This window comes from Seriola lalandi, unplaced genomic scaffold, assembly GCF_002814215.2.
Source record: "Seriola lalandi dorsalis isolate HSWRI2012SDOR001 ecotype SW California unplaced genomic scaffold, Sedor1 jcf7180002054864, whole genome shotgun sequence".
NCBI classification, from domain to species: Eukaryota; Metazoa; Chordata; class Actinopteri; order Carangiformes; family Carangidae; genus Seriola; species Seriola lalandi.
In genome coordinates, this window is record NW_019525417.1 from 2148657 (window position 1) to 2175502 (window position 26846).

The window sequence follows — 26846 nt, forward strand, 5'->3', positions numbered from 1 at the left end:
GTGAAAAGTAACAAATGATGTACTCACAAGACTCATCCAGTATGCTGCATACGCCATGAGGGAACAGGAGCAGAGAACACTGGCCTGAAATCAAAAGTCCACAGTGCACTGCTACTTTCTCCTGTCCTCACCACAAGATCTTTGCTCTCATGCCTCCCCAAACACTGATGTGCCACTCCCCTCACACTTCAGCAATTATCACACAAAGATCTCTGTGCTGTAGTCTTACAGAAAAAAAATCACCCTTTTCTAGAGGAATCACTGGCTCTTCCGCTTTAAAACTGTAGTATACCACCCCTACAGTATACACACACACACACACACACACACACACACACACACACACACACACACACACACACACACACACAGAGTTTTCCAAAGAAGGAACTTGATAGACCACAATTGTGAATGTTCCCAGCTAACCCGCGCGCTGATGCGGGGTTAGGTTGATGATGACGCCCTTCAGCCTTTCACTGGCAACAACTGTTTATTGACTGAATTATAGACATGGTTGATGTTGATCGATACAACGCTATGCAACATATCTGACTTCATTGCCTCTAAGCACAAACATCCTGAGCGGCCGTCCAGCAAGAAATATAAGTCACATACAAAATACGCATAGAAATTTCTTCTGACTGTGGTTGCAGGTCTTATTACAATTTTAAACATATTCCACCAGATGTCCGACCCAGTTCCCCGTATGCCAACAGAAAAAAAGAAAACTTACCTCTTTTGTCTCCTTTGTGTTTTTATGGTGTCCATGGCTTCTCTTCTTATGTGGCATCTTTAAAACACGGATCGATGAACATTCACTGTTGCCTGTGCGCCCTCAATCGTCTGTTGGAAATCAAGTCAAAACCAGGTTGATCTGCCCCTTGGAGTAAAACACGCTGCCCCTCCCGCAGAGAAAACTTTCGACTTTAATGACTGATGGAAATAGTTGGGAAAGAAAAATGTTTTAGCAGTATGTGCGTGTGCGTGCGTGTGTGCGTATATGTGTGTATGTGTATGTATTTAAGATGGAGTTGCAGCAAGTAAGGTCTTGTTCTTCTATCAGCCAGATCCCTCATTACAGTGCGATGTTCATTACAGGCTCCAGACATTGTAAGTTACTAAAACACACATCTGGCACCACTTTCATCATATGAACAATAAGAGGAAACATTGGCCAGTGTGAAATAGTTCCATATAAACCACACAGACTGTGTGATTCAGTGCAGACTAGATATCTTATCGTGTCTTTGTGCTTGAAACAGACATGTAACACATGTCTTAAGCACGAGGAACTAACTCACAGTCTGGAGATTTGGCATGAGAGGACACACCCCACATCCCAGGGAAGAATTGACTCACCGCTGATGTTATCCTTTTCCTCTGTGAGCCGGCACCTTCATGAGGTACAACGCTGTCCCCTGGTGGATAAAACATGGACAGTCAACACAAGCCACAGCTGCCCCTGAATATTACTGGAGGGAAAGACATCAGTCATTCAGGCTTCGGGAAAACCAAGTAAGGGCAGACAGTTGAAAAAGTTGTTGTTATAAAGTATCTTTGGTAAGGATTATCCAGAAGGCCTCCGACCTCTGGGGGGGCTACAAACCCCCACCAATCGCGGCCTCATCCTGCCATTTTTTTTTTCCTTTTGATCAAATCAAATACATTTCTCTAGCGTGCATGTGTTGAAGTACGAGCCAATGAATGTAGTTACTTTAAAGGTATTTCAAAATACTATGATCGGTTTGCTAGCTGTGTATGATGACGAGTCAGGTCAGAGGTCAGGTGGTGACCGTGGGAATTTAGCAGCAAAGCTAGTTGGTCCTGAAAGAGCTTCTTAAAACCTAATGGGAAACAAAGGTTGGAGCGCTGGAACAGCAAGGGGAAAGGCGAAAATAATAAAAGGATACCAGAGAAACTGATATTCGGACAAACACAACATCTATATTGACTTCTTTTTAAAGTTGGCTACTCGGCTTGCTAGCATTAGCAAAGATCCTGGAGAGGACGATGCTAACGTCGCAGAGGAGGAGGACTAACGCGGCAGCTGACACCAGAGGTCTGTATTATGGAGCAGGATTTGAGGCTAGTGAGATAACTTCAGGTTTATCTCTCAGTTTTCAGTCCTACGACGGTGGTTCACTTGTTACCGGGGTAAATCACCATGGTAACTCCTAACTCCGGCGCAGGTTTACTTCAGAGGATCAGATCATCAGTCAACAGCCCAACTACTGACCAATCAGATACCTGGAAAAAGCAGAGTCATCATTCCTACAGGATCCCGACGGGAACAAAAGAGTTTACAATTAAGTGATAAGGCTATATGGCTTCTAACAGAGCAGGGTTTACCACACTATACAAAGTCATAGTAACTGTTATACATTAATTTAAACTTCACAAAGACTCTTTAATCTCAATAGGTTTCCTGACAGTGTCGATGCTTTTACTCTGTTCTTCCATCACCGCAGCTCAGAATAACTTGAGGATGCTCTATGACAATAATTGTAAATAAAAACCCTCTCATGTATTTGTTTACTAAAATGTTGAATATTTCCATGATTTCTAGATGAATGTTTCAGTCAGATTGACCTCATCAGACATGAGCCACTTCTCTCCTTTCTGCCTTGGCAGCAGAAGCAGTATGACAATACTTTAACTTTTATTGGCATCACATTTTCATAGCAGTTTGTTCATCATCAGGCCAAAGAGCCAAAATACTCAGTAAAAAACTGATAATTCATGCACTTATACAATATATCCTTAGTATGACTTTAATAATTGGAAATTATTTCCAGTGTTTCTTTTTCTTTCTAGTCATGCGATAATATTGTTTACATTTCATCTTGATGAATATGACTTTTAAAAAAAAAAAAACACTTTGTGTGGTGTTTTTACACTTAACTGACATTTTACAGACCAAACAATGAATCAAAAGCTTAATGAGATAATCAGCTGACTCAAAAAAAAAGAAATGTTAGCTGCATCCCATTTTGTAGTCATGTGTGCAGTGTAATATTTTATAGATGTTGCAGAAATATTTCTGTCTGCTTTAGTCTGATGAATGATGTCCATGATAACTAATAATGATGATGAGAAACTGACACATTATGCCAAAAAAGTGCCAGGTAACAGTAGGTTAAGGGATGGGAAGGTAAAGATATAATTTACATCCATGCAACAGTCTGAGTGCAAATAATCTACTGAAGTCTAAACTTAACCAAGCATTGATTTATTTTGGAGTAATTTTAACCTGCACTGGCCTGATATATTTTAGTACTTTCTTGGAGTCATGAGCCTGAAAATTTTGTTCTAGTCATGCACTTCACTATTACACTTCTTTTCTTTTCTTTTCTTATTAATATTAAATAATATATGTTTATGTTTTAATAAACACCATTCTTGAACTCTGTATTTCTGCGTTTTTTGATGCAGTGATGTGATACAGTGCACATTTAACCCCATTTGTGCCTTTTTTCTTTTTCTTCTTCTGACGATGCAAAGTTAATGTGAACAGCTTTAAACAGTGTTATACCTCTGTAATTTGTGCAGAAAGATTAACACATTTTGCATAAAGACAAACGTTGTGTTTGGAACAACAGCACTGATTTGAATGACATGATTAAACTCTTATGCAGGTCAACAAATAGAAAACTTTTAATACAAAAACAAAATGAATTCATCACTGACACACATTTCCTGTCTAATCTGCCTTTCCCCTAATCATTTATCTCTGTTGGTGAATACAGGCGGTCGTGATGTCAGTTATCCTGGGTGGAAGAAGTGACGAGTTGCCACGGTGTCCATCCACTCTGATGCCGTTCAGAAACAAAGTGCATGTGACCTTCAAACTTCCTGATAACACCCCACATCACTGAGCAGTTTCTCCGGTCTATCACCTGCAAGGTGATGCCAATCTGAGTGACACGGGAGCAACATTTTCACAGCATCCTCTGATAACAGGTGACATTTGTACAACGTTGTTTGAGCTTTGGTGACATGAATGAATGAAACAGATTCTTAACCTTTGCTGTTCTTTCCCAGTATTACTTATATTTTCAATGACTGACTCATTCATACAGTGAGATATTCTACAGACAATGTAGTGTTGTCAACTGAGTTAGTTTCTGTTGTCGGACTTCTTAATGACTTTTTTAACTTTATATTAAATTATAATGTATTTGCAACCTAAACATATTTTTACTCTGCTATTTGGATACTTCAGTTGCTTTTGTTTACCCTCTTCACCCTTGATCAATTTTCCTTTTAATACTTTTAAATGTATCGCTAACACAATTCAACATCACTATTCTATAAATTTTATTTAACAGCAACTCTTGTTTGTGAAGTTGGCAGACAGAGGGGGTTGGTGAGGCCATCATGTATCCTTGCTGAGAGTCACAGGCTACAGATTTCTCAGGGTGGATGAATGACATGAAAGTATATCCATCCTGTTCACTGGCATCATGTGTCTCTTTTACTTCACAATGGTGTGTTTCTTTATCAAATTATACGACAGTGTAATGCTGCTTGACAGGATTCAGTTTAATAAACTTAGATTTTTAATATGATTTTAATATTCGTTTATTTAAACGTCTTTTCTTTACACGGATTTTATGTTTTTAATGCACTATGTCTTGAAAATCTATAACATAAGCACAAACCCAAGCAATAACTTATCAATAAAATATAAAAAATGCCCAAAAAATCTATGTAATACTGAACAACAAATGTGAGATCTGAGATCAACAGGAAGTGCAGCCTGTGTCTTCGCATCCATTTGCCACACCTAATTGATCTTGGTTGCATTAGTGTCTGTTGAGGTGGCTCACAGTCACTTTGGCTTTACCTGCGTCATCTTCCAGCTAAAAGCAGGGGCTTTCCTTCACTGTCTGTCTCTGGAGCTGGAAAAATAATTAGCTGATGATAAAGAGTACCTCTGACCTCATTTGACGAAACTCAATGGTGTGTGTTGGTTTTGTGCGCTGATGTGTGCGTGTGTTCTCTCAGTGGAGTAAGGAAGGACCGGATGAGTGATCTCAGGCCACTATAGTGAAATACACACCCACACAGCACAGAGATGAGGACAAAGGATGTTGAGAATCAATGAAAACAAAGTCAAGGATTCAGTGCTCTGTAATGAAACTATGATATCCTGAATCGAACTGTCCATGTTGCTGATATTTCTGTGGCTCTTCAGCTGTGTGTCTCCGTGCTGCTGAGCTTTGGTCAGAGCAAACAGCTGTTGCTAGGTAAAGATGGATTATACGGCAGATCAGTTGCAGACCTGTTTGCACATGGCCAGATGAACAAAGGTATCAGCCATCATCAGTTCTGACAAGTTTAACTCGCTGTGATTAACAAGCCCACTCTATTTTGAGACAAACATTGTACATCTGAATAAATGCGTATTGTATAATAGTGCTCTTCTTGTCACGTTTGTTTGCTCTTAATTCATACAGTTTGTCCTACATGAACTGCCCCCACACAACCTCCATTGTGCCCAGGAGGAAAAAATAACACCCTCACTTACAACATCTTTATCTCTGGATCATTATCATTATTCACCAGCATGTGTTCAAACATAATAACAAAAAATACAAGTCTAATTTTATAAAACTGTAAATCCACCAGTCCTGGTGTTATTTAAGTAAAGGTCATTGGATCTGTGGTCATCACTGTTACTACTTTAGTCTGGAGTCTGGTTTTAAATTCATCCAGGAAACAGTGCAGTTTAAAGGAGCTGTATATCAGTTTGGTAACAGTCTGGAAGAGACCAATATCGTGATCCACAACACACAGTGCTGTATGATCCCTTCTTTAAAAACTATGTGTTAGATAAACCTTTTTTAAGCACAGCAACTTTGTGATTGATGTGTAACTATCTTGTCTGCAAATTTGTAATATATAACATTATATTTGAGTTGATTCTCATAACCTTTCTTTCCTCTGATTTAAATAATGGAAACATTTGCACCATTTCAACATGTGTAAAAGGAACAACAGATGTTGGATGTCTCAGTACTAGAACTATGAATTTAGCTGCCGACTTTACAGTAGTGATCAACATTTTATGAGGCTATGTAATCATTTGAATAAGACATACCAAAGTGGAAAATCTTTGCCACTACAGTGCTGCTATACAATATATTTCTACATTACTACATTTCACTGGAAGCACTGCTTTCGATCCTCAGCATTTATCTGCCAGAGTAACTAGTTACTGCACAGATTAATGGACAGATCACATTTTTTGCAGTCCATCTTTCATCACAGAAAAAGGCTTTGCTTGCTATAATTATTCCTCTAGTTCATACTGGCACAGAAGGGATCATTTCTTAAAGCAGTTTCAGTGTAAGGAACGGGTTGACAAAATCCACAGTCCTTGTTCTGTGTGATAACAGTCTACACTTAATCCAAGCTGACATGAGGCTTCAGCTGTCAGACTCCAAATGAATATCTTCCAAAGTTACAGTCTGCACCAAGCAAGACCTGCTTCCGTGTTCATAAGGGCACCTGCCTATTGCTCTGAGACAGACTTTAATAATTGCGAGCCTATCCGTTCATATAATCATTTCAACTATGTTGCATTATTATTGCTTAAACGATCCAGTGGCCATTTATACATTATATAATAATTTCACATTAAGAGGGACCATCCAGCGCGATAGCCCATTTTATTTCTGGAACACAACACTGTCTTATGATTTGCACAGTTACAGTGTTAGTTAAAACAGCTGGTGAACATGTGTTGTTTTAGTCTACATATGATGTTACAGTAGCGTCCTCAGCAGCTGGAGAGGCGCATCCCTGTGTTTGGCGTGGAGCTGTCCACGGTGCTGAAGCCCCTCTTTCGCTCTCTCGTGGTGACGTGACCACAGCCTGACAGAGAGGGGGGTGTTTTATCGATATCGACAACAGATTTCTTCTTTATTGATAACCTTAAAAGCATAAACCTGCTTTGGTGAAACATGATAATGTCACCCGGATCATCTCACGCTGATTAAAAGTGATGATGAGAAAGATGCTGCACGACATCTGCCTCTTAATGGTACATAAGTATTGTTAGTATATGCAGTCTTATAGAATCATATAGCTTTTATTATAGATGTATACATTAGTATATATGTCTTCCCCTTGTCTCCTCTTCCTCCCCTCCTCCTCTTCCTCCAGGGACAAACAGTGGGATATTTTTAGTCTTATCTCTCCCCTCCTCCTCCCGTTTAGACTTTCTCCTACAGGGACTCGAACTCAACATCTTACCAAAGGTAGACGCAAAAATGACGTCAGAGCACCCGTAATTTGACGTGTAGCACCGCCCCCCTGCCCCCACCTCCCCAAACACACACACACACACGCGCGCGCGCACACTAACAAGCACACACACACACACAAACACACACACACACACACAGCGCGCAAACCAGCCCTCCCAATCACCAGTATTTCCTCTCCTTGTCGGACAAATACCGCGCAGTTTCACGTTCCCTCCATCTCAGCCAGCTGTTTCTTCTAGAGGAATAAACAAGGGCATTTCTTTATTACCACCACACAACATTTGTATATCTTGGAGTTTTGGCTGCTTATACGTATTTGTATATAGGTTATATATATTTTTCCTCATCTGGTTGAATTTCCTCTGAGATGGAAGTGAGATGTCGTCCAACGGTGATGTGTTGTGTTCTTGCCATCCTCTGCTCTGTGGTTCCCCGGTCGCTGGAGTCTCTTTACAGGGACAGGCAGTACCTGAACGAGTGGGCTGTGGAGATCCCAGGCGGACTGGCCGCTGCGGAGGCGATCGCCAGGGAGCTGGACTACGAACTGGTCCGACAGGTAGGCACCAACGCCCTGGAGCAAAACACCAGTTCAGACTAAAATTAAAAAAGAAGCTTCAAATTACTCTAAAACGAGGTGTGGGCTAGCAGCTTTAATAGATATTATTTATTTGGCATGACAGTAAAGCTCCAATACAATCTCATTTTAATATCAAAGATGTAATTTAAGAGCTACCAAACAGAGACCATAAAAGCCCAACGGACAATGGGATGTTAATTAAGCCTGCAGCCTACTGTATAAATTGTGGACTATGTTGTAACAGCAAACCAAGCAATAGCTGTCATCAGTTATTCTGCTGTGCTTGATAAGGCCATTAGACTGGAAACTCATTGCTTTTATGATAGCCCAAAAGCACACATTGCATTTTCAGCATCCAGCTAAATAAAAGGAGGATTTTACTTAACCTGTGACTCATTGTTGTTTACACATTTCTGATAACAGAGTCCCAGGGGGACTCTGGTTGGCTTTCATTTCATGGTTCAGTGTCTTTTCCCCTATGTGAGACTGACTGATGCTGTATTTTCCTGTATAAAAACATAAGGTCCAGTCTGACCAGTTCATTCATTCTTATGAAACCTGTAGCTGTGAGTAGCAGCGGCCAATGATTAACTGAGCTCTCAGGGGTCATGGATACTGAGACACAATGTATGAATTCTTTCCTCTCCTTCTTTATATTACATTACATTCATTTAGGAGACAGAGAAGTTTAACATACATTCAATCTCTTCATCAACTATAGAATGGACAAACATTTTATGACTTTACTCAAAGTATTTTGCCGTTAAACATCAGAAAAGTGGCATTAATGTGGATATTAAGCATATACACCTGTGGGGTCTGTACATTGCATTTTGTTTGTTTGCCGCTATATATACATTACATATATATACATTTATGTTCGTGAGTATATCATACCCCATATCAGAGACAAGATAAAGGGCAGAAACAGAGACGTAACACAACTGTTTTCATGTTACTTTCCCCAAAACTGAATTCCTGAGGCTTTAGCTGAGAGAAAATAGAGTTTTTAGTCCTGCTCATCAGGGTTCAGCAGCCAGATGGCTGGTATTATGTAATTTCCTATAAACTATTCAGCCTGTCTCATGTTATGTCGTCCTCTGTGAAGATTGGGGCCCTGGAAGACCATTTCTTGTTCAAACACCGCAATCATCCTAGCAGAATGAAACGAAGTGCCAACCACGTCACCAGGCAGCTCTCGGAGGATGATCGGGTGAGTGGTCTCCTTTAGCCATTATCTTGTCCTGGTCTGCGTCAGATCATCCAGATCATCTCATTTTAAAAGATGTAATTGACCAAATGTCTGCGTGTGTAGGTGCTGTGGGCAGAGCAGCAGTACGAGAAACGTCGCAACAAGCGAGCGTCCCTAGGGGGGTGCAGGGATTGCCCGGTGGATAAGCTGTTTGATGATCCCATGTGGAACCAGCAGTGGTACCTGGTGAGTCTCCAGTAAAGCTTGAACATCCCACAACAGTGAATTTAGCTTGTCTGGCTCAGCACCGGTTTTGAAAACACAATGAGATGTTCAACAAGTGACTTAACAATTCATTTATTTATGCTGTAAATATCTGACCACTGTGTCCCGGAGCTCCATAAACCACAGATGTAGGTCGATCTCCACACCCTGCTGGTCATATGTTGTGTTCTCTGTGTCTGATTGGGCCTTCTGTTTGCATGTAGCCGCTCTGATCTCCCCTGAGACGGACTGAGGCCCTGTGAGTGCTGGACAGCTCCACACTGTTGACCACTCTCTGTCCTGCGTCATGGAGTGTATGTGAGCAGTAGGTTATGGGTGTGTCAGAAAATCTGTACACATGCATAGCGGCATAAATGTAACCTGCAGGAGTGCAAAAAAATACTAACAACGAACACTCACTGCTTTCTCATAACCAAGAGAGAAAAAACATGAAAACAACAAAACAATAGCATGTTATCAAGCAGTTCTAACCAAAAGAGCCATTTGCTTAATTGGTAACACAGTCCATGTGGAGATGAAAGGGGTGGAGAGACTATAATCCAACAGGATGGAGAGTGGAGTAGAGTAGAGCACCGTGCATTAAGTCCCAATTTACCCTGAATGGGATGTTTTAGCCCATTGAGGCCAAGCAGCAGCAGAGAACAGTAGATTGTCACAGCTGTGCATCCCCTTCCAGATCCATTACTAACACATTCACTTTATCCTGACCGCAGCTTGACCCGGAAGGTGCCACTTTGAATGACATATTTGCTGATTTTGATCCATGGGAGGGGGGGTATAGATGCGTAGTATAGATGCTGCTTATGTTAATTTATGTTCAAACCAGATCAAACCACAGAACACATTAAGCCACTAGTTACTCACTTTTTTTAAAATGTGAATCTTAACAGTTATTTTCTCTATTAATTGATTAATCATTTGGTCTATAAATCAGAAAACAATTAAAAAAAAATTACCATTACAATTCAAAAAGTCGAAGGTGACGCCTTCATATTTAAACCAAAAGATGTTTTACTTACAGTCATATAAAACAGGAAGAAAATGCAAATCTAATCAAATCAGAAGCTGGAACAAGGATGTGTGTGACATTTTTGCTTTAAATTTGATTTGTGGATTAATTTTCTTGTTGAGCTATTTACCAATGAACAAACTGTTTCAGCTCTAAACTCTGTAATCAAATATAACTCTGACCATGTATAAGATGTTGCTGTAGTGTAAAAATTCAATGATGCATCTCAACCAACATGTAAATGACCATAAATGTAATTTAATTTCTTATCAAGCAAATTGAAATTTAAAAAAAAAAAAAATTAAGACAAAGAATGAAGAGACAGATATCACAACATATACACCACAAGCTGTTAAACTTGGAAACAGATATGATCTCCGCTATTACACATCACCCGGATTAATGTTAGTTAGCCACATCAGTTATTGAACTGATCATGTTCGATAGTCAGTGAATCATCTTCACCCTCATTTGTTTCTCGCTGCTTTACCAGAAAATGACGAAGTGTATGTGTGTTGCATCGGTTTATGTGTGCTTGGGGGGGGGGGGGGGGGGGGGGGGTTGGTTCTCTCAGCTTCCACTTCTCCGCACCTGCACTAACTGAATATGAGTCATATGCTTACGGGGAATAAGAAAACAAATTGAGGTGAATCATTTTTGCCGATCAGGGATGATGACACTAATGGAATTGGCCCCAAAGTGCCGCTCGGTATATTTCAGCATGAGGCCCATGTCTGTGTCACTGCAGTTCATCTGATGCATCGTGATTCGCCCCCGCCCCTCCCCATCCATTCAGAAAAGACAGAGCTAAGCATAAACAGGTAAAGCAGTGGAAATGAGAAGTGTTTCAGGTGTTTTTACATAAGCCACTATGCTATAATTCTGTTTTTTTTCCTTTTTTTTACCTCTCTAGTATTTGCAAATGAAGAAACTTATATGATAATGGATCTCAGAATGGAGAAATGGAAAGGGGTGGACATTGGCAGATCGGATGATTACTGGCATTAGTGAGGGTGGAGCTGTATGACTGTCGATGGGTCAGGGCCAATGTAATGGCAGAGAGGATGAGTGTCTTTATTTTTCAGGAGTGGGTGACTGCCTGATAATTTAATCAGGGAGTGACTCATACTTGTAGTATGCCTGCATGGCTGTGAGTGTGTGTGTGTGAGAGAGAGAGAGAGTGAGCGAGAGCGTGTATCCATGGCTGTGCAAGTGTCAGCCTGTATCATTTGTGCATGGAGGCATCTCTTTGTGTGTGTGTCCACTCACTTGTTTCATAAGCTACTGTGCGTATTTGCTGTTTACCATTAAGGTCTATGCGTGGCAGGCCACTGACAGCATCAACAAGTGAGTCAGTTGATGTGACACCTAAAAAAAGCAAACTGTAGATATAGAATGGAGTAGAAGTTTTGAGAGCAAATTGCTTTTGAAACACATTGTGTCAACGTGGGACATCTGCTGTGTATTTACTTTGAGATTTGAGTTGTGCTCACCGTCAGCTGGTGCTGGTACTGTCCAGAGAGAAGGAAAGTGATCCTAGTGAGAGGATGGGGGTGAAAACAGGGAATCAAAGTTGGAGCAGAAAAAAAGCCAATACATCACAGGGATGAGTCACATCTTGGGGTGGCGTTCTGCAGTGTCTGTGCATAATGCGCAGAGAGCGAAAGAGCAAAATGAATTCTTTTTTTAGTCTTAGCCGTCTCCAGCTCTGAATCATACTCTTCCCCAGGCAGGCAGGCAGGCAGGCATGGGCCCTGCTCACTCTCCCCCACTCCCTGCTGATTTTCCATTAAAAAAAAAAAAAAGGCCTGGCAACCCCCACACTGTGTAATATCACATAGCCTAGAGATGGATTTCTAAATAATCCGTCAGGGTGGATTGAATGTGAGGTGACCCAGAAGAAAGGCAGCACATGTTTAGGTGCTGTAAGGCTTCTTGAGGGTTAAATTAATCAGTAGAGGTGCTGTATTGGACAACACTAAAGCCTGGCATAATGTCTGCCCACAAGTGGCCATACAGTAGGAGTGGATTCAAGCCCTGACAAAGGCAGAGCCAACAATCCAGTAATGAATTTCTGTAAAGGTCATAGAAGAAAAGGCAGACTCAGAGAGCTTGAAGAATCTACTTTGATAACACTCTAAGAGCCTGTTTAGATAAAGTGCCCATTTCAATTAAGTATGAATCACAGATGTGTGTAATTTTGCAATCCTGAAAACAGTCAAATCAGGCAACACCAGCTCTACTTGTAACAGATGATACAAATTTTCACACCATAACAAACACCCTGTCCTCATCTTCCAGCAAGACACCCGGACCTCCTCCTCGCTGCCGAAGCTGGACCTGCATGTGATCCCCGTGTGGCAGAAAGGCATCACAGGGAAAGGAGTGGTCATCACCGTTCTGGATGACGGGCTGGAGTGGAACCACACAGACATCTACTCCAACTACGTAAGACAGTGTTTCCATGGAGACAGCCTCCGTCGTCTGGCTCTGCCGTTGCCCTAGCAACGCTGCTGGTGACACCTTACAAGGCGCTTCATGAAGACAGTAATACGTCTTCTATATGACAATGTCTGCCTCTGAGGAGCTTTTGGGGTTTTAATCTGTGGATGTGAAACAGGCATTTCTCTCTAAACGGTGATGTTGATGTGAAGGACTATGCTCCCTGCATTTAGGGATGCAGAATTTGAAAATATTCCTACTTCCTCCAATAATGTTTTGACAGTCTGTATGTTTGATGTAGATAATTGCAAGGAAAAGAAAGCAAGCATGACTGAATGGGAGCTCAATGAGGTTTCATTTTTGGCACAGTTACTCCTGTTGACAGGAACTCTAAAAGCCTTTAAAAGCCCCATCTGTGGTTTGGTTTCAAACAGTGCTGTCACTCTCAGAAGCCACACCAGTGCATGGAACGAAAGAGAAAGAGCAGGACTGAGGGAGGGAGAGAAAGAAATGATGTATGACAACAGGGCTGATGGCAACAACTCCCACTGTAATTAAGTTAACACAGATTAATCAAAGAGGCTCAATCAGCCGAGACACTCATCCTTAACAATCAAGGCTTATGAGTCGGCCGCATTTGCATAACTTAATAGCAGTAATTGTAAAATGGCAGGCACAGGCATCTGATTTAAATCGGATATTAAATGTGTTGCTGAGAGGAAGCTTTAAAAAATAACTAATCATCATAATTTCCTGTTTAATAAGAATATAATTTGTGCATTTTATAAAATTTTCAATCACAGAGGAATGACAGGAAAGACAAAAAGCAGCATTCAAACTCTGCAGTTTGTTGTGCCATGACACAACCCTCACGGAAAAAAACAGCATCTTCAAGAAATCTGAATGTTTCAGCAGATAGCTGTTGCCAAGCGCTCCTTCATCCTCAGGGTCATCCAATATGTTTTGTTTTAATATTTGTTCACATCAGTGTCTCTCTCTCCCCTTGTCACCAATCGTAGACTGTATGTCTCCATGACAGCAGATTGGCCCTGACAAGTTTTCATCACTGACGTTACACTGACGTCACCCCAGCTTTTGAAAAAAGAGATCGCTGATCATTTTCTGTCTGTTGTTTTTAAAGGATGCAGCAGCCAGCTACGATTTCAACGATAATGACCCAGACCCCTTCCCCAGATATGACTCCACTAATGAAAACAAGTAAGTCAACCCTCCTTTGATATGACACTAGAACAAATCTGCCCTTAGTTTGAAACCATGAAACCAGTGACATATGGCTTCAGAGAACTGTTCTCATAGGAATGTGGTTAATGTGGCTTTGTTGCTTGGGCTTGGTTATTTCAGGTTGTATTCTTATATCATATTAAATAAGCATAAAGTAGAAGCAAGGATTTGTTGAACAAGGTAAAAGCAGACGCTGCCAAAGAATCGGAAAACACTTATTTCACTGTATTCAATTTACTTCCTCTCCTGTTTTTCCTCTCCATACCTGACTTCAATGGCTTCCTGTGTGCCAGCTGTCTTACACACACACACACACACACACACACTCCTCTCCGCCAACAACCCTGTGCTCTTTTGTTATCAGAATACTCCACAGTTCAAAGCGTATTCTCGCAGATGAATAATTGCAGAGTCATACAACCAGAGGACCTATTTTCTGCTCTGCTTCTGAGAGAAGTTTCATAACCAAACGATATAGTAGCCTCTGAATCAACCAACACAATACAGTGAAATTCCTGCCGAAAGCAGCCTGTGATAAACAACAGTTTGGCATTTGCTGTTTTAAAATTTTACAAAAACACAAGTGAATGTTTTAGCTAAGTGTGTATTACATATGTTGTTTCTTCTCAGGCATGGGACCAGGTGTGCTGGAGAGATCGCTATGCAGGCAGACAACAATAAGTGTGGGGTTGGAGTGGCATACAACTCCAAGGTTGGAGGTAAAACCTTTTATTTATTAAATATATATGTGTCATACTGCCAACATGGTGCCTTCATCTGTGACTGTGTGCACGTTGTAAATATTAAAATAGAGACTTGATTGAGACTGAAATTGAGACTGATAGATTTGATATGTTATTCTTAAAGCATCTACCACACATGGTAGTTAAATTGTGCATTAATTGACAACATCACTTTGCTTTTAGATACTATGGCTGCACAAACATGGATTTTTATTTATTTTATTTATAGCCAGCAGAGAGTGACAATTTCCTAATACAGACTTGAGTTTTACTCTCAAGAATTGCTCAGCTCCAATCCAGCAAAACAATGGTTTGCTTATTAGGGCCGCAGCATCTGAAGGCCCAGGGTGGGCAGCTGGTTCTTACAGTGCTGTGGAGGAACCTGAATCTTAAAATTTACTGCCCTGACAGCAAAACATTCTTAACATATAAATGAAGTAAAGGGCTTTAATAAATGTTCTTTCTTTCTAATATTTGATTTATTCCACGATGGAGTAAATTGTAACATTTGATATCTTCTTTATTTCCACCCTTCAGAATAGCCATGAATTGTCACTATATGAATTTATGTGAATGCAGAGCAATGAAGCTCTGTGCTAAAAATTCTCCCCCTGCTCAGGGATTCGTATGCTGGATGGGATTGTGACCGATGCCATTGAAGCCAGTTCTATTGGGTTCAATCCAAACCATGTGGACATCTACAGCGCCAGCTGGGGACCCAACGATGATGGCAAGACAGTGGAAGGCCCTGGCCGCCTGGCCCAGAAGGCTTTTGAGTACGGCATCCAGAAGGTAAATGATAAGACAGGAAGTTTCCACTCACAGTCAGTTGGTGTGATCTCAGACTGACGTTCCTAATGGGAGCTATTATCTGCAGCAGTGATGGGAATCAGATAGAACAGAATCAATAAGGACAATGTGGTCTGCTGCGAGGAATAAAGCTTCTAATGACACAATGCCATCTGGATTTACATTACATAAGAAAAGATTTATATTGGGCAGTGTCTAATTCATGTCAGAATAGGTTAAAATTCTTGTCATTTCTGCTCTAAATTGTAAGACTCTTGTAGATAAAATGTGTCGGCAGTGTAAGCAACAAGGCCATATCTGATAGCACAACACATCAAGCATTTCTTTTCTCCATCATGCCTTCTGCAGGGCCGCAGTGGGAAAGGCTCTATCTTTGTTTGGGCATCAGGTAATGGGGGCCGTCAGGGCGATAACTGTGACTGTGACGGCTACACAGACAGCATCTACACTATCTCAATCAGCAGTGCCTCCCAGCAGGGCTTGTCCCCTTGGTACGCTGAGAAGTGCTCCTCCACTCTGGCTACAGCGTACAGCAGTGGAGACTACACCGACCAGAGGATTGTAAGTGACTACACTTGTTATGTGTTGTGTTACGTTATGTTACATTAAATCTTTTCAAGTCATGGTAGTTTTGTTAAAGGGATAAGTGGAAGTCATATCAATCTATGAATTTTTTTACATGCTCTTTTTGCCTGCTTGTTTTCAGACGAGTGCTGATCTGCACAATGAGTGCACTCAGACTCACACTGGAACATCAGCCTCTGCCCCGCTGGCTGCTGGGATATTTGCCCTGGCTCTGGAGCAAAAGTATGCAATACTGATATAAATATTTTGATATGATGTGATGTTTTGATATAATTTACACTTTTATTTAAGTGTCAGTAAATACTCACTGGTCTTCCTCCCTGTCTACCTTCCCTGCGTTAGCCCGGATCTAACCTGGAGAGACCTGCAGCACATCGTAGTGTGGACCTCTGAGTTTGATCCTTTGGCCAATAATCCAGGCTGGAAAAGGAACGGAGCAGGACTGATGGTCAACAGCCGCTTCGGCTTTGGCCTTCTGAATGCGAAAGCCCTGGTGGACCTCGCTGACCCGGCCACCTGGAAGCATGTGCCTGAAAAGAAGCAATGTATCGTCAGGGATGATTCTTTCCAGCCAAGGTCTCTCTATCTCTCATCTACTTTTGTTTTTCTTATAAGGTTTCCTCTGTAGTTTCTGTTTTTGCTTTGCTTTGCCAACGGCCCAGGATTTGTGGCCGCTGTTTCAAGATATATCATGTGTGCACATTTAGCTAATTCATATACAGGATTGTAACTGCTGTACTTTGTCATGATGAAGTTTGTCATCCAGTGCAATCCATGTCATTGACTGCATGACATTTTGGCCATGTATCTCATTCAAGAGAGAAAGAGGGAGAGAGACTCACTTGCTGTTGTCCTGACATTTACGGTCCAACATAGCAAACAGATAAAACCATCTGCATTATTAAAGACGCATCTGTTGGTTTATTCGAGACAATAACAAGTCTTAAGCTTGGGAGGGCTTTCAGTGCCATGAAAATGAATCGAAATGAATCAGAAGGAGGTTTTTTTTTTTCTTGTTCATGATGGCAGTTGCAATCATTTAAATTTGAGGTCAGCCGTCAACCATCTTCACTTTTTGATAATTACTAATTGCTAAACAGTCGGATCAAAATCCAAATGGAAATCTGCCAAGCATGGGCTGAAACTCAGAGGAAGGAATACCTCCAGCTGCTTCCTAACCAGATGTTTTGTTTGTGTTCCTTTTTGGATTATCAACCCAAGAAAATTTAGGGCTAAATCTTAGCGGCTATACTTTGAACTTGAAAAACCCCTTTGACTTCATATTGTACCACTAACAGCTGCTAAGGCCAACCGAGCTCTGAGTTCTTTAAGTGTCCATTTTGTAATTTGCTTTGGATTATAAGACTCAATTGCACTGACACCCAGTTTCCCCATTACCTTGCTACATCCCTGTTTAATCCAGAGGATTTGGCTCTACATTTCCGTCAATGCTTAGTGGTCTACAAACCCCCTCCAGCTTTATGCCAGCTTGAACACAGAAATCCTTTCATTCATGTCTGTGAGAGATGGGGATTAACTGTTTTTGCAAATGAGTGACCAAAGGCATCCAAATCTGTCTATGCACCTTATGTATGCGTGTGAGGTACTTAATATTCCCCAGATTTGGGATTGTTGTGGAATTTTCACCGAATAATATGTAATGCATGCAGTATGTGGAGCCATGTTACAGGTTTTTTCCTACCTGCTGCAGTTTCCCAGACCTACGTACAGTAATGACAACATGTCCGGGAACCACATCGCACATATGATCATCTTCTGTTGTCATGGAGAGCTGTTTGTGTGTCTCATTCCCTGCTATTTTAATGCATCCCACAGGGAGCTGAAGGCAGCAGGGGAGATCACTATAGAGATTCCAACCAAAGCCTGTGCGGGGCAGGAGAACACAGTCCGCTCATTGGAGCACGTGCAGGTGGAGGCCAGCATTGAATACACCAGGAGAGGAGATCTGCACATCACACTCACCTCCCCAGCTGGTTAGAGACAAACACACACACACACACACAAACACACACACACACACACAAGCGCACATATATGAGTGCAATAACAAAGCACTAAATTGATCCATCCCTTTGGACATGTCTGATTCTCCCTCAGGTACCAGTACTGTGCTGCTGGCTGAGCGAGAGAGGGACACGTCTTCTAACGGCTTCAGAAACTGGGACTTCATGTCTGTCCATACGTGGGGAGAAGACCCAGCTGGTACATGGACGCTAAAGATCACAGACACTGTGAGTTACACATATATTTGAGAGACGGTAAACACCTTTTTCTCAACTGTAATGTGAAATTAGCCTCACGTTTCTACATCCAGTTGAAGCCAGAATTTCTCTTTTACATACGAGTATTTTAAAAAAATGAGTATGTTGTGAGATCAAAAAATGTCAAGCCGATAGTAATACCTGCATGCCGGTATTACTATAATCAACATGCTGAGCTTTAAACAACATTATTTCCTCTCACAGTCAGGCCGTATGGAGAACGAGGGTCGGATTTTGAGTTGGAAGCTGATTCTTCACGGAACATCGGAGAAGCCAGAGCACATGAAGAAACCTAGAGTGTACATTCCCTACAACGCTGTGCAGAACGACAGGCGCGGTGTAGAACATATGGATGACATGATGGAGGTGAGTACAAAGCTACAGGTGAATGTCTACAAAGAAACAATGGTTTGGATGCTAGAGGAAAGGGATGAGTATGAGTATTAGGCCTGTAACTTACTTTTGGTAACACAAAGCAAAGCTCAGTGAGGGGACATAAAAGTGTCAGAGCTGACACAGTCAAAAATACAAACCTCAAGTGAAATGCTGAAAACGTGATGAATTAAATGATGAAGAGAAAGAGTTGAGACATGACATGGACCTTGTTTGGGTCTTGTCTGTGACAAATGATCAGTACGTAGCCACCCAGTGTCCTTCTTACAAATGATTACAAACATTATTATGTCACAGAAATTTACAATCCAATTCAATACAGAGCAGTTTTATTGGATTATTGGTACTATAATACAGTGCAGTGTATAGTACATTTATACAGTGAAATACTGCCCATTGTTTTCTCTTTTGTACTCCAGCTCATTGGTTTTTAAAATAAAACAATGACTAACGGCGAAAGGAACAGTTTGACATTTTGGGAAATATGCTTACTGACTTTCTTTCAAATAATTAGATGAGATGAGATTGATACCACTTATTTCTTTTTGCTAAATATAAGATATACTATGTTCAACTCCCAGTTAGCTTAGTTTAGCATAAAGACTGGAAACAGGGGGATAACAGTTAGCCTGTCTCTGTCTGAAGGTAACAACATCTGCATCTATAAAACTCACTACTGAACATGTTTGTATAATCTTCACAAAAACTGAAGTGTTTACGATGAGTTTGTGTGGTTCTAGAGCAGGGAGCTCCTGGTTGTCAAGGTTGTCAAGCTAACTGGCTGCTGCCTTCAGCTGCATATTGAATGAACAAATATGAAAGTGGTGCCAATCTTCTCATCTAACACTAGGCAAGAAGGTGAATAAGCACATTCCCAAAAGTATTCTTGGGATTTACATATTTCAGTGTAAATTTGAGTGTTTACGTCCACATTTAAAACTTTAGTCCTGACAATTTTAGCACAGTGCAAGGACAATGACAGTCCATGTTTTATTTCAGATCCATTATTCTGGAGTACAAGTACTTGAGACCTGCATTTTTTTTAAAATTCATATTATGAAACTGTACTGTATAATCTCTCTTGGAACCAATCGAAATAGAGCACCATTTTGTTGTCTATATTCAGAAGCACACTCTGAGCATCATTGTTGTTTGTGTCACAGACCAATAACATATCTCCTCTCTGTCTGTCTGCTGATTCAGGAGCCCACAGAGGCCCGTCCACCTCCTAAGACAGAAACTGCACAAGCTTCTCCCTCTTCCAACCCAGAGAAGGTGCCCAAAAAGTTATCAAATTCACCCTATTCCCCCTCTCTGGCCCTGCTGCGTCTCCTGCAGACAGCCTTCAACAGGCAGACCCCAGCCCTGCAGCAGCCCCAGGCCGTAGCCAGGGCCTCCTCCTCCATCTGGAGGAAGCAGCAGCAGCAACTGGACAGGAGCCGCTCTCCTCCTGCTACAAGACTTCCCCCTCAGAAGCTGTACCAGGCTCTGGACATGATCAACAAGTACCGGGGCCCGGAGGACAGTGTCTACAGTGACTACAGCGATGGCTTCTATGGGACCAAGCCGTACAGGCACAGAGATGACCGACTGCTACAGGCCCTATTTGAAATGATAGATGATGACCGCAAGTGAAGGCGAGAGGAGAGGAGAGGAGAGGAGAGGAGATATATATATATATAGGATAAGGGGGTAGCATGGTTATGTGTTGGTTGGGGAGCAGAGGAACAAGGCGAAGAGAAGAGAGATAGTGGAGGGATGGGATGAGGCACGGGAGGAGTGGAGGAGAAGAGAAGAAAAGGAAAGAAAACTCTTCCACTCGGTTCTAGTTTTCCCCCAAAATGCTGCACATCGGATCTCTTCATCACCAATCACCATTCATTAATTATTCCTTTCACTCTGTCATGGGAAATTGACCAGTTCACATATGAGTCAAAAACATGGACTTGTTTAGAGCCTCTCTGGTACATCCTGTATGTCCATGTAGTGAAAGCAAAGCATTTCAACTGTAACAAAAGGAGGGGAAAGCCTTGTCTCTCTTCTCTTCAATGCCTGCTCACGCATGCCACCTTTAGAATATAACTTTTGTATTAGTATCTATATATTATCTATATATTATACAAAGACAATGATTGTAATATGGTTTTGAAAACACTTGACATCTAAAATCTTCACTTTCAAAAGTCCATTTTCTATTTATACTTTTGCATTTTTCATATGTCCTTTGTCTTTTTCTTTTTTTCAATATGTTTCACACTAATACATATGTCATCTACTTACTTTATTCTCTTTAGAAGACAAATTGATTCTTAAGAAATTGAAGTCATTAAATTAGAGTCAGCATACATTCAAAACAAAACAAAATTTGAAATTGACCAGCTGTTTGAAAAGTTTAAACATGGTGACAAAAGATTTATTCTCAGGGTGTCAACAAAGCTCAAGAGAGTAAAAGAATTGTATTCTGGACTGTAAGTATTAAGAGAAATATATTTATTGTGACAGATTATTTAATATAAAAGTATGCAGATGAAACAGTACATTTGTACCAATACACTATTAAAAATAGAGAAAACAAAAAAACCTCAACTCTGCTGAGAAGGAGTGACAGAAGGAGCACAGTCGTCTTTCAGTTGGAGTAGAGATACATTCAAAGTGAAAAAAAAATAACAGATGAATCTTCTTCTTGTGCAATTTGTTTAATTTTGTATAAGTACAATGCTGCATTAAATGAAATATTTTTCTAAGGATCCTCATAGTTTATGGAAATAATATATACAGTATCAAACCCTTGAACAGTTTATTTTCTCATGGCACAGTTCACTCAATAACTGCAAAGACAGTGTAGTTATCACGACTACCAATAAACACTGCCAAAATCTTTGCCGTCAAAAAGCTTCTGTGTATTCAGTGGCGAACATGTTGTTTGTTCATCACCTGTAATATGCCAACGACAAAGAGTTCCTCAAATCTTAAGTGAGATTATTGCTTTATTATTTGCAGCTGAACCACTTCTCTGGTATTAATTTATTTGGTATTAAAGGACCTATCACAGCTGAACACGAACTGTAGTATGGGGGCTCTGCACTGCAATCTTCAAGCAGACTCATCTTGAACGCCTTAATATATGCTGTAATAAATGTGCGTACTCATCTCCACGTGGTGTAGATCAATTTACAGATGCTAGTCTTAAGTGTTGATGAAGCCTCTATGCAGAGTCTCTGTCCTCCAGCTCGGAACTGCCTGCCCCGCCTCTCTGCCAACAAGGTGACAGGAGAAAGAAGATGTTTGGGACAACGCTTTACATGCACCCTGTAATTTATCCATTCTTTAGAGTAGCCCGTGCTGTTTTCTTTTTGTATGTTTCGGACTGATGTTTCAGTCCAAAGTTGTTTACACAAACCAATATTATGTTGCAATTTCTGTATGGATGTATAAAAAAAAAAAATGATTTATCGTAATAAACTGCAAAGTGACCTCTTGAGTCTGTTTGAGTCTCTGGCAGCATGCAGTGAATCTGAAAGTTGATAAAAGTATAAAAATAAAAATGCATAAAAAAAAAAGTCCGGAAACAGTGGTTGTACAGCTTCTGTCTGTTCTGAAGTTCAAGCTGAGTGTCTGGGTGAATTGTCATGTACGGATATCCATGGTGCCCAGAGGATGAATTGTAATCACTTTGGTGATCCTTTAACTTTTTGTCCAGCACCATCATCAAGTCCGAATTTTAAAATCTCCAGAACTTTGGCTTGTGACCTAATACCTGCAAAACCAATGACATTCCCATCAGCCTCAGCTGTACTTTGTGTTTATTAATATAACACCTGCTACTCATTAGTGTGTTAGCATTTTCATTAACATTTTGATAATTTATAACAAGTGTTCAATCATGATCTAGTCCTCTGCATTAGTGCAGAAAATAATCATTTAAAATTGTCCAAAGCTAAAAAAAAAAAAAAAAAGTATAAATCTGGATTTTTTTAATATGGCTTTATCATAAAACTCTAAATGACACACTTTTAATCCAGAGTTTTAACAGATGAAACACACTCAAATGCAGAAGCTTAATCTAGAGTTCAGTGATGACATGATAAAGATCCCTGTGAGTAAAAGCCCCTTAGACACTTTTTCTTTTGCCCATTCTTTCAATTTTCTCCTTGATAGTAATGGTACATAGACTCATTGCACTTTAAAATATGTTGGCATGCAGTGGCTTCCTCCATTGTGTTTCCCATTGAATGCCACCACCTTGTGGATAGCAAGAGTACAACACCCTGCTGACGTGACCTGAGGTCTGGTTTAATACACTCTGTCTTTCTACCTCCTACTTACTCTCCTTTATGAAATGCTGGATTTTTAAACCAGCATTTTCTGTAAGGAGAATGAATTTGACGTTCGCCAGAGAGGTTTTTTTTTCTTTTAGCAGCATCTATTGTCTAAAGTTTATTGTCACTCTTCCAACAAGCGTAGGGGGAAAGAATGTTAATCAGCTTCTCTCTTCGCTGTACATACAGTATAACTTTCTTTCCTTGTCTTTGTCTTATCCTCCACTTCTCAGCTCCTCCCATCTGCCCAGATTCCCCACACATCTGGTTGCCTTGGGTTTGCTCCAAAACTGAATACTGCAAAATCCTGAGGGGGGAGTGAATGGGGGGGGGGGGGAGGCAAGAAGGAAGATATGTGAAGAAATGTGAGAAGAAAAGTGAGAGGAAAATATTTTAAAAGCAGCGAGAAAAGAGAGAGAAAAGAGAGAGGGGGCAAGGTAAGAAAGTATCAGTTACGGAAAACAGTGAGTTAAAGAGCACATTTCCAGGACGAGACAGAGTGAGCAGAGGAGAAACAAGGAGAGGGAGGCAGAGATTTTCCTCGCAAAAAATAGTGTGCTCAGACGAAGGTTTGTGTGTTTATCCATCAGCAGGTCACAGTATGGCGTTGTTTCCACTCTGCAAGACGCCCACAGGTCAGTATAACCTCAGCCACTGCTCCACTTCTTCTGCTCGTCCTATATCTGGTTGTGTTTCCCCTCCCTTGTCATTGTTTTTATGTGTCACTGCTGTACTTGTACGTGCTCAGTGAAAGCTCAGCTGCTTTCAAGACATGGAGATTTAGATTGAGCCAGCCTGAATGAGGAGCAAACAGAGCGAGAGGGGTTTTTCTATGAGCAATCTGGTCTTCGAAATATGTCCAGGAAAACAAAATAGGTCCTCGATTATTTCAAGTACCTTTGTGAATTTCTCCTAAATCTCTTGTCTGGTGAAAGAGCAGGCACATCACAGGAACGTGTGTGGAGAATATGAAGATAAATTTCTGTATTAACTCATTTGTGCTTCTGTCTCATGAAGTTATAGGTAGCTTTTGGATCAATAGTAATCTATCTTCATAAATCACTAACATCCATCAGACCTTCTGCTCTTTCTCTTTGCTCAGTTAGATGACATGGTTTTACTATGTTGTATATCCCAGTTGCAACTTTGTTTATTTTTTGTGATCAAATGTTTTTTTTATTGTTTTTTTTTTGTTTGCTTTTTTATACTAAACTTCCTCAAAAGAACAGAACTTTATGCACTGTGATTTTCCAGTTACACAGGCTACAAATATTGCATATGCTTCAGAGATTGTGCCATCATGGTTTCCTACACCTGTCAGGACTTAGAACATGTGCTTACTGGAAGAGTACAGCATCTGGTACTGGTTTCATTAAATTTGCATGTGCATGTGTGTGTTTGTCCTTCACACAGGAACTGTCAGGGTGACCAGAATACAACTGGTCCTGTACTGTTTTCTCCTGTCTCTTATCATATGTAAGTGCACAAAAGAATTTATTCTACTCTAACACTTTGTGCCAGGACATTAAATGCACATGGAAAATTGAGAATAAAATATAAGAATATAAAACACAAACTTGTTGTTTAAAGTGCATGCTAAGTAGTTCCCATCCCGTCATGTTCAGAAAGTTCTGTTGTTTGTATTCTGTCTTTATCGTGACAAATTGGTGGTGAAACATAAAATTAGGTCAGTGGTGATCAGTTGGATTGAACTACCTTAGTATCACTTCCTACCATTTCTCCCAAAGAGAGTTTGTGTTGAAATCATCTTTTGCTTCCTCAGACTTCCTCCATGGACGGAAAACTGCTGCCAGTGTAAAGTCACCTCACCCGAACTTTCACGCCTTGGACCGAGGAGGGGTCATGACAGCCAGGATGGTTGTGAAGGCAGCGGTGCCACAAACTCCTGTGCAGACACCTTGGGGTGCGCCTTTAGTGTGGGGTGACACCCGCAACTCGGCCTGGCGCAGAGCTAAATTTGCGCAACAGGGGATCCGTGCAGGTTTGCTGGCCCTCGTGGTGGGATCTTACAGCCAGTTTGTCCGACGTTTCCTCACCTCAGCTGAAATCTACTTCCTCCCTGGTCAGATGGTCACCTACTACATTCTCACAGACAGTCCTCGTTCTTTGGATCCCCCCATTGAGTTGGGGCCTGAACGACAGCTGAAGGTGGTTCCTGTCGCAGAGCTGCCTGGGTGGGACAGACTGGCCCATCGCCGCATGGCCCTGCTCGCTGATGCCATCAAAGACCCAATCAGCAGCGAGGTTGAGTACATCTTCTGCGCTGACATTGACCAGGAGTTTGTGGCCCCTGTGGGAGAGGAAATCCTCGGAGACCTGGTGGCCACGTTGCATCCAGAGCTCTATGGGATGCCACGAAATACATTTCCCTATGAAGTGGAAGAAGTCTCATCTGCTTCTGTGGATGAAGATGAAGGAGACTACTACTACACCTCAGAGTTGTATGGTGGGTTGGTTTCTGAGATGTACACACTGGCTCGCACCTGCTCTTTGCTCATTCTGCAGGACCAGGCCAATAGGGTAGTCGCAAGGGGCCTTGAGGAGAGCTACCTGAATCGCTACCTGATCGACCACAGGCCCACCTGTGTGCTGTCACCAGAGTACAGCTGGTGGGACTCGGCCCTGGCTGCTGATGTGCCTGTACAGAGACTAGTCTCCTTGGGTAGGCAATGTGAGGCTTACGATAAGCAGACGAGAGAGAGGAACAAATGTTGAATGAATGTAAAAAATCTCACTTCCACATGAAGGGCTACTGTCTCTATTGTTGAATTACCTTTGCAAAGGGTCTCTGCTCAAAGATTAGCAACTAATGTAATAACATAACAGGAGATGGGGGGGGGGGCAATAAAGTGAAAGCACATATTCCATCTTTCTTCAATTAATAATTTAGAAATTTTCTGTTAGCCAATAAATGCAGCCTGCAGTCACGCAAAAGCAAACCGCACAACCTGCTCTCAATTAAAGATCCATTTGTGTGAGCAGCACCTCTGCGTGCCTGCTATCTCTTCCACAGCAGACAAAAACAGAATTGACCTGTCTCTTTAAACGAAGCACTGTCCTCTCCATTAATGTCAGCTGAGGAGATACTGCTCCAGTGGCTTTGTGGTCAGCAGCGATAAGAGTCAACAGTGTAAGTGCACACATTCCCCGCAGTGGCCAATCATTAACTGGAAGGGCTGCTGTTTCAAGGTCTTTAAATACCAGGTGGGAGAAAAATGGATACAACAAGATGCTGTTTCCTACATGTGTAGAAGCTACTGTGTTCGAGCTCCAGCAAAAGCTAATGTAGATTTGAAACTGCAGGTGAAACTGGTTCAGGATGTGTTGAAGTGATTATCCATTAAAAACTGCTGTTTTGCCCATTTATGATTTGGAGTAAAAGGTAAAGTCAAATGTCCTGATGTCGGTGGTTGTTATGTTGTCAGTGAGTCTGCCTTCCTCTTTCTCCCACACACACACACACACACACACACACACACACACACACACACACACACACACACACACACACACACACACACAAACATGCCTCCACATTTACACACTGCTTTCTCTTCCTTGTGTGCTGTGTTTTAATGGGAGGGTTAAGCAGCAGCAGATGGCTTTTTCTCACTGCCAGACAGAATCTGTCCTCAGGGCCAGATCGCCACGTTGAGTGAAGTTGAAGGTGAA

The 26846-nt window shown here is 41.3% G+C and overlaps 2 protein-coding genes across 3 annotated transcripts; both read left to right on the forward strand.

Moving 5' to 3' along the window:
- Nucleotides 1-1759: 1759 nt before the first annotated feature.
- On the forward strand, nucleotides 1760-22307 carry pcsk1 (proprotein convertase subtilisin/kexin type 1). Its single transcript, XM_023428018.2, has 15 exons — nucleotides 1760-2059; nucleotides 3747-7830; nucleotides 8960-9064; nucleotides 9167-9289; nucleotides 12639-12785; nucleotides 13921-13997; nucleotides 14652-14740; nucleotides 15384-15556; nucleotides 15923-16135; nucleotides 16281-16381; nucleotides 16502-16735; nucleotides 17996-18153; nucleotides 18278-18411; nucleotides 18646-18807; nucleotides 20038-22307. The coding sequence occupies exons 2-15, from the start codon at nucleotides 7642-7644 to the stop codon at nucleotides 20467-20469; spliced, it is 2337 nt and encodes a 778-aa protein (XP_023283786.1). The 5' UTR covers nucleotides 1760-2059; nucleotides 3747-7641; the 3' UTR covers nucleotides 20470-22307.
- Nucleotides 22308-23491: 1184 nt separating this feature from the next.
- LOC111670902 (globoside alpha-1,3-N-acetylgalactosaminyltransferase 1-like) lies at nucleotides 23492-26567 on the forward strand. 2 transcript variants are annotated; one of them, XM_023427848.2, is made up of 3 exons: nucleotides 23492-23788; nucleotides 24567-24629; nucleotides 24937-26567. In XM_023427848.2, exons 1-3 carry the CDS (start codon nucleotides 23755-23757, stop codon nucleotides 25887-25889), a joined length of 1050 nt encoding a protein of 349 aa, XP_023283616.1. In that variant the 5' UTR covers nucleotides 23492-23754; the 3' UTR covers nucleotides 25890-26567. The 2 variants fall into 2 exon arrangements, with proteins under 2 accessions (XP_023283616.1, XP_023283617.1); XM_023427849.2 differs by lacking the exon at nucleotides 24567-24629.
- The last annotated feature ends 279 nt before the right edge of the window (nucleotides 26568-26846 follow it).